The sequence below is a fragment of the Chinchilla lanigera genome, unplaced genomic scaffold (assembly GCF_000276665.1).
Source record: "Chinchilla lanigera isolate Chin_1 unplaced genomic scaffold, ChiLan1.0 scaffold00013, whole genome shotgun sequence".
In the NCBI taxonomy this organism is placed as follows: domain Eukaryota; kingdom Metazoa; phylum Chordata; class Mammalia; order Rodentia; family Chinchillidae; genus Chinchilla; species Chinchilla lanigera.
Window position 1 is genome coordinate 29,647,364 of NW_004955414.1, and position 16,971 is coordinate 29,664,334.

The 16,971-nt window shown below is 37.2% G+C and overlaps 1 protein-coding gene across 1 annotated transcript in view; it reads right to left on the minus strand.

Annotated features, from left to right (window-relative positions):
• Copb1 (coatomer protein complex, subunit beta 1) overlaps window positions 1-14,090 on the minus strand; it is a 35,140-nt gene extending 21,050 nt beyond the window's left edge. The window contains exons 1-7 of the mRNA XM_005380331.2: window positions 13,912-14,090; window positions 12,928-13,077; window positions 8,270-8,499; window positions 7,365-7,534; window positions 5,204-5,318; window positions 3,532-3,624; window positions 1,809-1,946 (exon numbers count right to left, since the gene is read on the minus strand). Coding sequence (XP_005380388.1) covers window positions 1,809-1,946; window positions 3,532-3,624; window positions 5,204-5,318; window positions 7,365-7,534; window positions 8,270-8,499; window positions 12,928-13,018 — 837 coding nt within the window. The 5' untranslated portion in view covers window positions 13,019-13,077; window positions 13,912-14,090. The remainder of the gene's footprint in view (window positions 1-1,808; window positions 1,947-3,531; window positions 3,625-5,203; window positions 5,319-7,364; window positions 7,535-8,269; window positions 8,500-12,927; window positions 13,078-13,911) is intronic.
• Window positions 14,091-16,971: the final 2,881 nt, after the last annotated feature.

Consider the following 16,971-nt stretch of genomic DNA (forward strand, 5'->3'; position numbering starts at 1 on the left):
AAAAAAAAAAAAAAAAGGAAGAGAATCTCAGTAAGTACAGCTATTAAATATAGTTCAATACGGGGACACACTTTAACACATTTGTGTTATAATACAGAAAAAGAAGAATGTAAAGATGATCCTGAGTTGTTAAAAATGTTAGCAGCTGAATGCAGTGGTGTGTCTGTAGTCCCATCTACTCAAGGGACTGAGATAGGAGGATTGCTTCAGCCCAAGAATTCCAGACTAACCTACAGCTTAAAATTAAAGGACAAAAAAGCAAGTCTGAACAATCTCTCAATAGCCAAAGCTGGAACAACTGGATTAAAAAAATAAAGATAATACTGGCTTGTAAGTCACACAATAAAATATCCATACTTATAGAAAGGAAGAAAAGAAAAAAGGAAAGAGAAAGGAAGAAAGAAAATGAGGGAAGAGAAAAGATAGCTTTTCCTTCCATAAGAATTCTATAGTAAATGTAGAATGACAAAAATACAAAACCACCATTAGAACATCACAGTAAAACTGCTGCTGAGAAAACTCACGGATTGATACAAAAGTTAGTAGGCGTAAACCTGAGGGACAACAGGGTATCTGTGCAGTTTCAAATATATCCCTTATAACACTTATGGACTATAATGGGAAAAATCAGAACAGCAAAACTATCTGGTAGACACCACCTTAACTGACCAATGTTAGTAAGACGTGAATAGACATATACACTTGCAATAATATAGTGAGAAGAGTATTATCACTTTTTCTTCCAGAAAAAGTATGACTTCAGTCTGACTACAAAAAAGTATCAGACAAACTCAAATTGAAGGATACTTTATAAACAAACTTACTAGTATTTTTCAAATGTGTCAAACCATGAGAAACAAGGAAACACAGGGGAACTCTTATAGATTGTGGAGACTCAGAGAGACAACTAAATGTAATATTGGATCCTGATTAGATCCTGAAAAAGGACATTACTGGAAAAATGTAAAATCTAAGTAAAGTCTGTAGTTTATTTAGTTAATAATATTGTTCCAATGTTTCTTAGTTTTGACAATTATACAGTGGTTATGCAAGACATGAACATGATGGAAGATCCTGGAAAAGTATATGGGAATACTGCCTTATTTTCACAACTTTTCTGCACGTTTAAAATTATTTCAAAATAAAAAATTGAAAATACTATTTAAATATTGGTGGATAAAACAGTATATTTTCCTACTTACACAATCTGACTTTTTAGAATAATTCATTCTGAATACATTAGAGTTTACTCATAGTAAACTAAAGAAGAGAAAGACAGTAATCCATTATTGAAAATACTGGAATCATTTTAGGATGCATCATTTGGTATTCAGATTTATTTTTCCCAGATGTAGTGTTTTTTTTTTTTTTTTTTTTTTTTTTTTTGTATTGGGAATTGAACTCAGCAGTTCACATTGGCTTTGAGCTCACTTTGTAGCCCAGGCTGGTCTCGAACTCGCAATGGTCCTCCTGCCTCAGCCTCCTGAGTGCTGGGATTACAGGTGTGTGCCAAACGCCTGGCTCAGATGTAGTTTTTAATGTAAGTATGACAAGATATCTTAAAACACCAGAGTAAATGTCCAGAAACTAGAAGTAGTGTTATTCTCTCTTCTGTCATTGTACATACATACATATGAAAGCAGGAAGGAGAGAAGGAAGGTTGGACTATGTAAAAAGGCGAATAATTTTATAAAATTTGTACTTCTCTCTATGCCATGACATCACATAGTGAATTACAATGCCACTAGATCACAAGTGGTAAGACAGCACGTCTATCATCTAATCTGGCCCCCAGAAATAAGCAGTACCTTGATCGCAGTTGGTGCACTTGACAGTGTTACTAATGTCCCAGCAGCCTCGTATTTTACAGCTGGGCTAGATGACTGTAGTAAGTTATAGATGCAACGAATAAAACGAGCCCTTTCTGAAGGATTAGCATGACAGACCTGCAAAGGAAAACATTCAGGTTTTAAAAAATTCCAGGGGACACATGCTTTTTTTTCCAGTGCTGGGGATGGAACTTAGGGCCTTGTGCATGCTGGGCATTTGCTCTACCACAGAGCCAATACCCCTTGCCCTGACACTTGTTTTCAAATACAATTTTTTTTTAATGTTAGCTTATGGGATGGCTAATGTGCTTAATCTGAGGTTAAGAATAGTCCCACAGGACGGAAAGAAATGTAGGCCAGCATAAGGTGAGATAATGTGACATATCAGTGGTAATTTTGGAAAGAAGTTTTATTTCAAATACTGTAATAGCAACTCACTCATTTATTCATTCTATCATAATTTATGTTTTTGTTGCTTCACAAAAGGTTTTTATATGGCTTATAAAAGGTATGTACATGCCACATAAATGAAAGAAAAAGTACAAAGTAATGGAAGTAAAGATATGTTAACCAAACATACTAATATGACTCCTGTAATAAGACACTAAATTTGGTCTAAATTTTTATTCTAGATGCCATGTCAAAAAGGAAAACATGATGGATGACATAAATATCAATAGCTGATAAGAGGAAAGTATCAGTTCTTCAAGCAAGAATGATAAGCAAAGATTTTTTTGAATTATTATTTCCTGCCAGGTGTTGTGGAGCACACCTGTAATCCTAGCACTCAGGAGGCTGAGGCAGGAGGACTGCTTCAGGTTTAAGGCCAACCTGGGCTCCATAGTGAGTTTAAGGCCAACCTGAACTGCCTAGTGAGACCCTGTCTCAAAAATATAAAAATCAATTAGTATTTTCTATTATTTATGATGATACTCATTATCAGAGAGGAAACTAAAGACTTCTATCCTGTTTTAAATACACCTTGATTCCTTTACTTATGAAACAAATATTCCTTATTTTTCTCTTTTAATTAAAGCCTATATTAGACTTTCCTAAAGTACACACAGCCACATCTCTATTACTTGGACATGACTCAGAAACTGTTCCCTTCTAATATAATCTAGACCCTAGGAAACAAAGTCACCAGGTAGCAGGGAACACTTATTGTTGAGAACCTCAGCGGCATCTGTGTAGCAGATACACCAACTGAAGGGAGCTATATATTTACAGTCCTTATTTCCCTGTTTCACTTTAAATGCTGCCCTAAATCACTAGTAACCTGTGTTGAGAGGAACCCTCTTTCCTGCAGACAGCTACAATCTGTTAGCCACACAAAATTCCAAGTCACCACCCCTTTTATTTATCAGAACATTAGGATATACTCAATTCTTTGAAAAGACACAGCAAATTAAAGTGCTGCAAATACACAAGGATTGCCTGGACCCTGGAGAAATAGACAAAATAAAGGATGGAACAAAGTAAATGGAAAATAAAATAAGCCAAGGAAAAGAAAAAGAAAAAGTCGTTAATAGGTCTATGCTGTAAAATATTTCTATTATTAAAATATATTATCATCCCTTCTCGGCCTTTTGGCTCAGATCAACTGTAAAATATATTATTGTAGCAATTAGGTAGCACTTCAGAAAAAGACTATTTAGCCTTGTCCTAAACTTAAGTTTACCCACCATAAATTACCACTTACCTTATAAATTAGTTCAACAATAACCAATTGCAGAATGTCTCCAAAAGTTTGAACTTGATCAATACAAGTACTCAGGTAATCCAAAGCACGATCCTAAAAAAAGAAAGAATACACTTATCAGGCCCGGGATACAACTTAGCAGCATAGCGCCTACCTGGCAAGCACAAGGTCCTGAGTTCAATTCTCGGTACCAAAAAAACCAAAACCTACTCTGTCATACTCTACCTTATTCAATACAATGACTCAATGCAACTCCGAAAGTACACATTACAACTAAATAAAAGAAATGAAAGAAGGGCAAAAAGAAATTAGGGAAAAAAATGAAGGAATCAAAAAAGAAGTTAACACATAAAATGTAGGATAGATATAGTAGCTATTCTTACTATAAACCTAAAGGAAAAACCTCCCATGGGGCCTCATATATTAGTATGATACACAGAACAATGTCCTAAATAATGTTTGTCCAATAAAAGATATTAATAAATTTAACTGACTTATTTCTGATTATGCCCATTACTGTAAGTAAACAGTATAATAATAAAAGTACAAATCAATAAAACCAATTCTAGGGCCAGGACATGTGGCTTAGTGGTATAGCATTTGCCTAGCATGCATGAAACCCTTAGTTTCAAGCACTATAAACATTTTTTTAAGGTAAAATGAGGTCTTTAAGAGGACATAACATTGTGGCCCATATAAGCAGCTTTCTCATAATCTTGGTTAGGAAGACAGACTGACAGTATCCAAGTATCACCTTATACAAATTAGGATGGCTACCATCAAAAAATCCCCAGAAAATAATGAGTGTTGGCAAAGATGTGGCAAACTTAGAACCACTGTACTCTATTGGTAATACAAAATGGTACAAGAGCTATGGAAAATGTTATGGTGGTTCCTCACCAAGTCTGCCATATGATCCAGCAATTCCATTTCTGCGTATATACTTAAATAACTAAAAGCAGGGACTTGATAACATAGATGAACTTTAGAGACATTATGCTAAGTGAAATAAGTAAAATTTTCAAATCAGATGCCACCAACGTGTACAGAGTCACTGCTAACTAAAAGCAGGTCCATATACTTTAACTACTAGCAAAGACGGTGTAGAATTGGCTGCTCCTTCTGAATTGGAAGAGCCTAGTAAGTACACACATCAACATGGAAGGTGACCCTGCTTCCACAGAAATGCCTAAGGGTGACCCTACACAAAGCTAAACAATTTCAGATCTATACCAACAAGGAAAAAACAATCAAAACTCTGCAGCAGAGTGTCACAGAACACAGTCATATAATTTCATCTGGAAAACTATGAAGTAGGGTTCATGAGTGCAGCTCAGTTATAGGGCAGTATTTAGCATGTAAAAGTCTCTGGGTTCAATCCCCTGCATCAAGAAACCACCCCCAAAAACCCAAAACTATGAAGTGGCTGTTATGAAATGCCTCTCTGATTATTTACTTTAAAAAATGTATGTATCACCCATGTAGTATTTTAGGTAAGGATTAAAGAAAAATATTTTTTATACAAATTAAGTCCCAAACTCTATAAAATAAAAATACTCAAATCACAGGTATTACAAGCAAAATTACTTACTGAAAACATGATTAAATCTATATAATACTTTTAATTCTCATTTAAAATAGTCATAAAAATACCCTTAAGAAAGTACTTCACCTGATCCGCATGAATTAGCATCATAAATGCATTCCTTTTGCAACTTGCATCCTTCTCATTCACCAGAAAATCATGTATCAGCTCAGGAGCATCAGGGATAAGATGTTCAAAATTTCTTTAAATAGAACAGGTAATAGCCATATTTAATAAAGATCTACTTTGTTCTTTTTGTAATTTTCTGGACAGCACCAAAATTAAAACTTACCAAACTTTGTAACACCACTGATTCTTTTACTTTTTGAAACCCTAAATCTATGAGAAGAAATTGTAGGGTTATATCTTCATCTATTAAGTTATGAAATTATGATTTTTAGTTCAACACAGAGAAAGCTGATATATTCAACATATATCCTAATAACTATGTTTAATATTTACTAAAATATCTGAAAATACAGTATCAATATTTGAAGTTAAAACCTTTCCTTAATGAAGAATATTACGAATTAAAGAAAAAACATGTCCTCTAAAATTTATTAGCAGTGCACTGTTTACTTATTAACTTACCTATTTTCAGAAAATTTAAAAATATTTGTAGTACACAATGATAAACATTAGCCAATAAAAATTATCACCTAATTTCAATAATTACTAATTCTTAGCCAGTTTTGTTTTACCTACACCTACTTGTTTTCCCTCACCCCATATTATTTTGAAACAAATCCCAAACAGCTTATTTCATCTGTAAGTAGATTAGTACATTTCTCGAAATGTTAAAAGCTAATACTACTATTACCATACTTTCAAATATCAGTAATTCCTTAATATCATCATATAGCCAGTTACTGTTCAGTGCTTTATACTTTAAGTTCTGAAATTTCTATAATCTATATGGTAACATTCAGAGAATCCAAATGACATTATTCAACAGAACATTACTTTCCTTTATAAGCAAATTATATTACTTTTAAATTGACTGACTGCCATGTGTGGTGCTATATACCTATAATTCCAAACACTCTGGGACACTGAGGCAGGAGGATTCAAAGTTCAAGCCTAGCCTGAGCAATTTAGCTACTCAGCAAGATCTGTCTCAAAATAAAACATCTGCCAGGCTTGGTGGCACACACCTGCAATTCTCGCACTCCAGAGGATGAGGTAGGAAGATCAAAGCAACTTTGAGGCCATCCTGGTCTACACAGAGTTCAAAACTAGCCTGAACTACACAATGAGATCTGCCTGAAAAAAAAAAGGGGCTGGAGATGTAGCTCAGCATAAAAGCCTTGGGTTCAATTCCCACTACCACCCACCACCCTACACACACACAAAAAAAAAAAAGATAAAGAAAAAAGATGAATACCAGTGATTGTAAAAGCCAAGCATTCTAACTTCATCTAACTAGTTTCATCAACTGCTTTTTCTTTTTGTCTTTTTGAAACAGGGTCTCACTATGCTGTTCAGGCTGCCCTTGATCTCATTTTATAGCCCAGGATGGTCTCCACCTCACAACGATCCTCCTGTCTCAGCCTCCCAAGTGCTGGGACTACAGGCATGCACCACCACGCCAGGCTCTCCAATTTTCAAAGTCCAAAATCTCCTCCCTTCTAAGAACTAGAATTAGTTCCCTCTTCATAGCCTCTGAAAGTCAAAAAGATAAGACCAACATTTCAGAATTCTAAAACAAAGTGAAAAACTCACAACCTTTAGGAGCTAAACAAGTAAATGAATTAAGCAGACTAGAGTAATACAATTGAGAATGACGGTTAATGTCTCAAACTAGAAAGTGTATAATTTTATATTTTGTTTTATTTACTTATTTTTTTGTCTTTTTGAGACAGGGTCTCACTATGCAGTTCACGATGACTTTGAGCTCACTTTGTAGCCCAGGCTGGTCTTGAACTTACAATTATCCTCCTGCCTCAGCCTCCTGAGTGCTGGGATTACAAGTGTGCAACACCATGCCCAGCAAAAGTATATAATTTTAAAGGGAGCTATTGTCATTCAATTTCAATTGTGGTTGTGCAAAAACTAGAGACCAGTGTTGCCAGCACTTTTTTGACTTTTCAATGTTGACAACTTAATGATAATAAGGGAAAAATACTGTGGTGGTGAACAAAACCTATCCACAAACTATATATGGTTTACAAACAATCACTTTGGAACCTCCAGCCTAAAACACTGGGAAGTCCTCCCACAGCTACGCTAAAGGTATGTCTTTACTTACCTGTAGATAGTATAGATGGCTAAAACAGCATTTCTTCTAACATAGCTGTGTCGATGTTCCAAGCAAGCACGGATAGCTGGCATTAAAGGTTCTAGTAATTCTGCTTCTTTCAATTTGCAAAGAAAACGGAGAGTAGATCCTCGAATAAATTCATTAGGATGCTGAAGATCCTGACATAAAAATTAAATATGAAATGCTGAGCTTCAGCTTACAAAAATTAATTTTTAAATGCAAAACTTTCCAATGGAAAAAAAAAAAATCAAAGTTTCAGGAAAGATCTAGATTATCAGATACTTTGCATCAGATTCCTGTTGATTATAGTTTACACCAATGTCATTGTTGTCTTATATAATATACGTGTTGCTACACTTAATTTATAACACACATATATAAAATGCATAGAAATGTCTCAGAAAGTAACAATAGAACTTTTAAACAATAACTCTTTAAAACTTTTAAGTCCAAAATACAGTATCTCCAATTTACATTTTCATAAAGATTTACTTTTAAAAACTAAAAGCCCGCAGCGGCAAAAGCGCCTGCCTGGCAAGCGCAAGGTCGTGAGTTCGGTTCCCGGTACCGGAGAAAAACCAAAAAAAAAAAATAAAAAATAAAAACTAAAAGCCCATTTACCAATATTGCAATTATTTAAAAGCAAAGCAATATTCAGAAATAATTGCTGGGCAATTATGCCTGTAATCCCAGCACTCAGGAGGTTTAGCTAGGAGGATAGCCGCCAGTTTGAGGCCAGCCTGGACTACATAGTGAGTTCAAACCCATTCCCTGAACTGCATAGTGAGACCCTGTCTCAAAAAGAGAAAGAGAGAGAAAGAGAGAGAGAAAAAGAGAGGGAAAGAGGGAGAGAAAGAGGGAAGAAGGAAGGAAGGTAGGTTGGTTTAGTTTACCTTTCTGTATGCATCACACACAAGAATCATTTCGTGTAAAAGTCTCCCATCTGGAGTTGTTTTAGGAACAATTTCCCAAAATACCAGGAGCAATTTTTTGATGGTGTGATCCTGAAGAGGTAGCACAAAACGAATGATGGTCATCAGAAGTCCCGGAAGCTTTTCACCGTTCAGGATCATAATGATTACTTTCTTCAAAGCTTCAGTCTTTGATTTCACATCTCCTTTTTCTGATCCAATTAAAAAAAAAAGCATAGTTCTTTCAAAAGACAATTCCTCAGGTAAGTTTTAAAGCAATTAATAAAAGAACACTTTTTAATTATTGGCAATGGAAATAAAAGCATACATTCAAATGACAAGGTTTCTTTACTTCATTCTACTACAAAAAACCCCCACATTTTTGCATAAATCATTTATCTCTGAACCTTACTCTTTTCAGATATAGTATGAAGACACTGGATTAGATGTCTAATCTTAACCAGCTGAGTCAATGTAGAGTTCCTGAATCTGTAAGTATACCGAATAACTATATTTCAAACACATATGTAGCTTTATTTTTTTTTTTTTGGTACTGGGAATTGAAGTCAGAACCTTGCATTTGCCAGGCAGGTGCTGTGCTGCTGAGCTATATCCCCGGCTCTGTAGCTATTTTTAAAAATGTAAATAGATGCCATTCAAACAAGTACTTCTAGCTGGACATGGTGGCGCATGCCTGTAATCCCAGCACTTGGGAGGCTGAGGCAGGAAGACTGCTGCAAGTTCAACCAGGCTGGGCTGCAAAGTGAGTTCAAGGCCAGCCTGAACTACATAGTGAGACCCTGTCTCAAAAAGACAAACAAACACACAACAAAAAAATAAAACAAGTACTTCGGAATTCAATGTAACTTACTTTATGTGCATTTTCTCAAAGTTACAATCACTTATTATGGAGGGGTTCAGATGAATATGGTAACCTTTTATTAGGTCCTCATTCTTAGAAAAGGCTGACTAAAGAAATGAGTAATTCCAAAATCTTATATTTCTACAGACTATACAATTTTCTTTTATTTTCTTTGTTTCTTTGAGACAGGTTCTTACTTTGTAGTGCAGGTTGGCCTTCCTGCAGCAATCCTGCCTCAGCCTCCTGAGTGCTGGGATTACAGGCATGGGCTACCACACCTGGAAGCCTATATAGTTTTAGACTTAAGATACTATCTGGAAAACTGGAAGAATATTAAAATTTCTGTATTTCTAGCCATTGTTTAAAGGATAACACATTTAAGACAAAATGCAAACAAAAAGCCAAAGCTATGCCATATAAAGTGCAAAAACTGAATGTGAAACAATTAATAATTTCATATTATCATTGCACACTGAAAAATTTATGGTACTAAAATTCTCTTGGATTCAAAATTTAAGGGCAAAAATATGATACAGGTATACTGCTACTATAATTTTTTAGACCATAAAAATACATAATTATCTGGGAAAAGAGAAGACATAGAGTGATTACAAGACTAGAGCTAGCTAGGCATGGTGGTGCACACTTGTAAGCCCAGCACTCTCAGAGGTTGAGGCAGGAGGATCACAAGTGTGAGCCTAGCCTGGCCATCTCAGCAAGCAAGACCTTGTCTCAAAAAATAAAAAGGGCTAGGAATCTAGCCCAGTGTGAAGGCTCTGGGTTCAATCCCCAGTACCACAAAGACAAAATGAAATAAAAGACCCAGGGCTATCATGAGAATGATCAGAATTGAAAACTGAGAAGTTATCAGCAAGCACATGTGGGCCTAACTATGAGAAATAACTTTCTAACAATGAGACCTAAATAGCTATTAACTAGAGAATTCCTGCTGCCAAAGAGACACACCATGTCTGGTCACTTGGTAGGGTTATAAGAAAAACTTAAGCTTCAGAAAAACTGTTCCAGGTAAATCAAAAGTCTTAAAGTCCTTTCTATCCTCCAAAGGCTATTTATCATTATCAGGTTAATATTTTTACATGTTGCAGAACAGAGAATACCTTCAAATATTTAGACTAACCAAAGTTCTAAATGGTTAAGGTTGTATTCACTGAGTCTCAACAAGTTCTTCCGCCTTTGTCCCAAAGTTCCCTTTCTCATTTTTAAAATGCTTTTCTACTGTTTGATAATATAAAGGATACAAAGTCCAAAAGTCATAACTGCATCCCTATAACCTTCATGGTTTCTTTTACTCTAGTCTTTAAATATTTTTCACAAAATAATAAATTTATAAAAGTTTAGGAGGCTAGAACCCCACTTGTAACAATAGCTTAAAAAGTTTTGAAAGTACATTTAACAACAAACTTGTAAAAAAATCTACAGCAGTTTTATTTTATGCACTCCACCCCAATTGCTGATTCCAACAATTCAAGTGAAGATAGGACGTGTTTCTTTCCAAAGCTTTAAATTTCCAGATTTTTTTAAATGAACACTATCAAAAATACGGCAAATTTTAAGAATCAATTCAGTTTACCAATATACACTGAGTACCTCCTATTCTAGGGAATAAACAGTTAACAGAGTTCAGATCCAGTGATTAAAGGTACAAAGAAATAAGAACACAACATTTAACCAAATAAAAGTTATTTCTTACTCAAAAACTAGTCCTAAACTTTTAATCTCAACTTTTCTTAAAATATACACAAAATTAGAGACTATTTACTTATTTGTTAGAGGAGAGTAAGGCAGGGTCCATACAATTAAGACAAGAGTATTATTCCAATTAGGACAGGTTTAATTCTTTACCTTCTCAGTTATAGCCTTAAGCATTTTACATTATAGAGAAAAAATAGTAATAAATGCGTATTTACTAACTTGCATCCCATCCAACTTTTGTTTGTTTGGTGGTACTGTGAATTGAACCCAGGGCCTTCACACTAAGCTACATCCCCAACCCTTCTTTATTTTATGTATTTTAAGACAGGGCCTTACTAAGTTGCTAAATTGCCCAGGCTGGGCTCACACTTTTGATCCTCCTGTTTCAGTCTCCCAGAGTGTTAAGAGTCATACACCCAGCTCACTCAACAATCTTAAGTGATATGAAAAAGAGGAAATAGATGTAGCTTTCATATCTAATGGTATCAGTTAACTGTCATAAAGGAGGGTTTCTTTTCCTGTCTAAAAATAGACCTCCTGAGCTCAGTGGTACAGCACTTGCTTTTGGCATTTGTGAGGCACTAGGTTTGATACCCAGTAACAAAAATAATTTTAAAAAAAATTGACCTCAACAGACATCTAATATTAAGTAACATAGATTGGGAGGTATTCTATCACTGCTAAGAGTAGGAAGTGACAAATACAATATTAAGTCTCTTTTCAAACTGCAGACTACAATTTAAGAAGGGCTGGGGATTTAGCTCAGCAGCAAAAGCGCCTGCCTGGCAAGCGCAAGGTCGTGAGTTCGGTTCCTGGTACCGGAGAAAAACCAAAAAAAAAAACAAACGAACTGCAGACTACTCAAAGATCCATTCAATATTTAAAGCATAATCTTCATTTTATTCTGTTTAAAACAGTACTTTGTCAATTTATTTTTTTGTAGGTTAAATACGAATTAATTAGTTTGGGAAATATGGCACTTAAAAAATTTTTTTGAGAATTCTCGTGTGTGTGTGTGTGTGTGTGTGTGTGTGTGTGATACTGGGGATCAAACCCGGCGGTGCTCTACCACTGAGCTACAATCACTAGCCTTTTTTTGACATAGAGTCTCACTAAATGCCCAAACAGGACTCAACCTTGTGATCCTCCTGTCTCAGCCTCTCAAGTGCTAGGATTATAGGGGTGTATCGTGGAGCCTTTCTGGTATACACTTTTAAAGGAGACACAGCACTTTTAGGAAACAGTATTTTTCTCCTTTGCAATAAATGCTTTCCAAATGAAAAACTTAAACCTTTAGGGAAAATACATGCTGATTTCCAGAGTTTCCTGAGTAGCAACCCAAGGAACAGAGTTTTTGAGTTTTATATTTTAAGTATAGGAAATGAAACAAAGGAGAGAAGGTACTTCAATACACATTCTCAACCTGTTGCCTATACAGAACTGCCAGCAACAGAAAGCACACCAGCAATTATTACATTTCTTTAGCTCTACTAAGCTAACTTGAAATGTTATTCTATTTCCATAAAACAATACTGCAAACCCACACATAACAAGTTTTCATTAGACTATGTCATAAGACTCTATAGAAGACATTCCCAAAAATCTAAGACAAAAATTACGCATTTCTAATTATAAAGGAACCTCAAGCATACATGAGAAAATTTTCAATTCTTTTTTCATATGATTCTCAAATATTACCAAAGTTCACTTAGTAAGAGCATCAAAAAATTGAGAGTAAAATGGTGGTTACCAGAGGCTGAGGCGCTTACTAGCGTGGCTGTGGGATGGGAAAGGCTGATTAATAGCTACTAAGGTACAGTTAGGTGTGAGTAAGAAGGTCTGGTGTGCTACAGAACAGCCGAGTATAGGTAACAATCACGTACTGTGTATTTTTAAAAGCTAGATAAAAATGTTTGGGATTTTTTTTCTCCCATAATCAAATGAAGGATGAGGAAATAGATTGCAACACCAATGTATACATGCATCAAAATATCATATGTTATCCCATTATGTACAATGTTTGCTTTTACTCTTTTGTTTAATTAAAAATTTTAAGACAGTTTACCGAGGTCGTTTTTTAAGCTAATTTCAGAGGGTGGTTCTGAATCCATTGGCACGTTAATTAATGTATAGCACACGTTCTCAGCTGCAGTCATGGTTTCTGGTTATAATCAATCCCCTGATACAAGATTTAGGATGACAGATGCCAGAAAATCTAAAAAAAGAAAACAATACAACAAAATCATTACAAGTTTTATAGAAATCCCACAAATCATTAGTGATCTTACTGTCTAAAGTTCATTCAGTCTAATTTATGCGTTTAAAGTATTAGGAGAGCAGGGCACGGTGGCGCACGCATGTAATCCCAGCACTCGGGAGGCTGAAGCAGGAGGATACTTGCAAGTTCGAGACCCGCCTGGGCTACAAAGTGAGCTCAAGGCCAGCTTGAGCTGCATAGCGAGACCGTATCAAAAAAAAAAAATAGTACCAGGAGATTCTGTGTATATTGTTTCCATAAGAACACATTTTAATAAAAAAACACACCAGTCAGCCCCAAACTAGGTATTTAATTTCTTACTCCCCACTTTCCCCCACCGCCCAGGGTTTGAGACGGTGGTGCAGAAGAAAAGGCCCGCTGAACAGGGAGTGCTCCAGCCCCACCCCTGCGGGTTCCAGAACAGTGAGGTCGAGGGTAACACGATGTGAACGGCCCGGGGAACGCGTCTGCGGGCGACGATTCTGCAACACAGCGGAGGGTCCCGGCTCGCAGCTCGCGCCCGGAACGGCCAGCCGCACCCCACCCCTTAACCCCGCTTCCTCGCCCCTGCAAAGCAGCGCCGACCAGCAAGGCGAGCCCAGGGTCCCGGGAGAGGGAAGACCCCGGGCCGGAGCGTGGCGGGGTCGGGGCGTCCCAGCCCCCCGCCCGCCGCTCCCCGGAGCCAGGCCGCGACACGAGCGGCCTACGCGCTCCGCATCCGGGACGGCCCGCAGGCGGAGCCGGTTCTTCGGACTCCGCAGCCTCTGCGATCCGGGGCTCGGGGCCAGCTACCTGGCTTCGAAGGGCAGCGGTGGGGAAACCCCAAGACCGTCTTCCGGGGCTCCGACCAGCTGCAGCGGCGACGGATCCGCACTCCTTGGCTGACGTGGAAGGGGGTGCGGAGAAGACCGAAGCCGGAGCCACCTAGGATCTACGGCGACTCAGAACGGACATGCCTTCTCCGTTCTGCGGTTGCGCGCTGCAAGCGTGTTCTATTTTCATCGTCTTCTCTCGTCCACGGTTGGCTAGGTCGCAGAGCAGAGTGGAAGCTCGTCTTTATTAAGTTTTCCCTGTAAGCCAAGTGTTGACTTAAGCCCTGTGGTCATTTAAAAAGTTGCTTGGAAATGGAGTTCAAACAAAGGGAGGAAGCGCCTGGAAAGAGGGGAAACGATTTAACTGGGTTGTGTGTCTAGAGGAAGAGCCCGCGGCTGCGAGCTGGAAGCCCAGGAAACCTTTTTCTTGCTGGACCCCCAATAAACTGAGAAAATAACTAATTACTATTGGTAAACTAATTTCGGTTCTTTTTTTTTTTTTTCTTTGTTTTTTCGGTTCTTTTAATACGAAGATACATTTCAGTTCTTTACATCTGTCTTGAATCTGCCTCTGCAGTTGCCCTGCAGTTGCTTCAATATCAAAAATTATATTGGTGTACTTTCTGCTCTTCATTTATAACGACGCTTTTAGTCATCCTTTCTGAGCGCCCAGAAGATTAAAAAATTGATGTATAAAGGGCGACAGTCATTCTTAAAGGATTTTACCCATCTCCAAAAACCTGTTAGAGCTCTAATCACCCACAGAACCTTAGGTTTTGCCCTTTTGGAATCCCATATCACACCCTCTGCTTCCTAACAACACCCCCACCCCGGCTTTCTGTTCACTTTTTTTTTTTTTTTTTTTTTTCGGTCTTTCTGAGACAGGGTTTTGCTATGCAGTTCAGGCTGGCCTTGAACTTGCAGCGATCCTCCTGCCTCAGCCTCTCAAGCGCTGGGATTACAGGTGTGCATCACTACGCCTGGCTTCAATTACTATTAATGACAGATGCTTGAAAGCTTAAGAAATACACTGTGGATACGGAGATCGGATACATTTGTCATTTCTAAGGCCACAGGCTTGTAGCACTTTAGTTATGAGAGTGCCTCTGATTCTGTGCATTTTTTCCAGCTCTTAAAAATGTTTATTTTTCCCTATTAAACTAAAAATGCGAGCAGAGCTTAAGTCCATTTACGTTGTATCCCTACTTCTAGGCAAACACTAGTCTTTCCTATCACTATAAACTAGCTGGCGTTTTTCAGAATTGTATATAAGAACTGCACAGGCACAAACTGTTTTTGTTGTTTTGACTTTTGTTCAATATAATTACTTTGATATTAATCTTCATTGTCCTGTGTAACACTTGTTCATACTTTTTTTTTGGTCCCAGGAGTTGAACTCAGGACCTTGCGCTTGCCGGGCGGGAGCTGTGCCGCTGCGCTACATCCCTGGCCAGTATCTTCGCACTGCTTAGTATTCCATTGTTTATCCAGTCCTCATGCAGATGGGCGTCTGGGTTTCCAGGCTGGGGCTATTACGATGCTGCTTTAATCAGCTTTCATGTGCAGTCTTTGTTAGGACACACACCTTCTCTTTTCCCGGAGTAATCCCTGCTTCTGGACCATCTGGGTCATGTGGTAGGGTTGTGCATTTTTTTAAAAAAAACATTTTTTAATCAAGATAATTGTAGGATGAACTGAATATTGAGATCCTATATATTCTTTACTGCATTTCTCCTGTTAATATCTTACATAATTATAGTACAATATCACATCCGGGAAAGTACATATAATTCCTTCATTCTATTCAGATCCCATCAGTTTTATATGCATGTCTTATCAAGATAAGTAATAGCTGCACCACAAGAACCCCTCGTACTTTCATAGGCACAGCCACCTCGTGTAGCCCCTGGCAACTACTCATCTGTTCTTTCTGTGTATAATTTTTGCCATTTCAATGATGTTTGTTTTGCTTTGTTTTTTGTACCAGGACTCTAACTCAGGACCTCAAACTTGCCAGGCAGGCACTGTGCCACTGAGCTATATCCCTGATCTTCAATGATGTTATAATGGAAATTACACAATATAATCTTTTGAGACTGGCTTTCTTTTACTCAGCCTAATTCCCAAGATCAACCCAAAATGTATGTTCCAACATGTCCCTTTCCATGCATTCATTTTTAAAATGGAAGCTTCACAAAAGTAGTTATGTGGTTTCTAGCGTACCTGACGTATGAAGAAGTGTGAGTCTGTAAGCAAGAAATAAGGCCAAAGTAAAAAGATTAGACTTAGCAACAAGAAAACCGCAGTTTGGGGCCACTATAGTATAGGATTCACTGTATCCACTTTAGTAGCCTCAGAGATTCATTGTGTTAAACTTTAATCACAACCCTGCATTAAGGAAAATATTATAATATGAAAAGGCACTTTAGATCTGTACCTGTTGCTTATATTACATATTAAATATAGAGCTTTTTGAACAGATGACAAAACCTTATATAGCCTCATCCATTTTTCCTGACTTGGTATAAAAGGCACTTTATGAAAAAAATGCACTTTGTTTTGGGACTTTTTACTGAAGTATGTATCATCTTGAATGCCTTTTAAATTATGAGTGCAAAAACCTTGCCATATATAAAAAAGTCATAGAAATTCCTAAGTCTAGAAAATCAATGCCTAAAGCCAAGACTTACCCTAAACAGTCAAATACTGAGGACTAGAACCATACTCCTGTATTCTAGTTTATGATCTTTTTATTTCTAACCATTCAGTTTTCAGAGGTGCACATACAGATGCTCCATTAATTCTAGGTGAATTATTACCTTCATAGCCATGAGATAGGACTTTTAAGGTATTAGGAATCTGTTTATAATTATTCAACACAGATTGAATGAAGTAATGGACAAAGTATAACAAACTAGAGAAAAGATAAAGGCATCACAATGAACTTTGTAATGGGGTGGAGCCTTATCGTGGCAGAGAGAATTTTAAGTATTAAAGTTAGTGTGTACTAATGGAGTACTACCAGTCATAATGATAACTT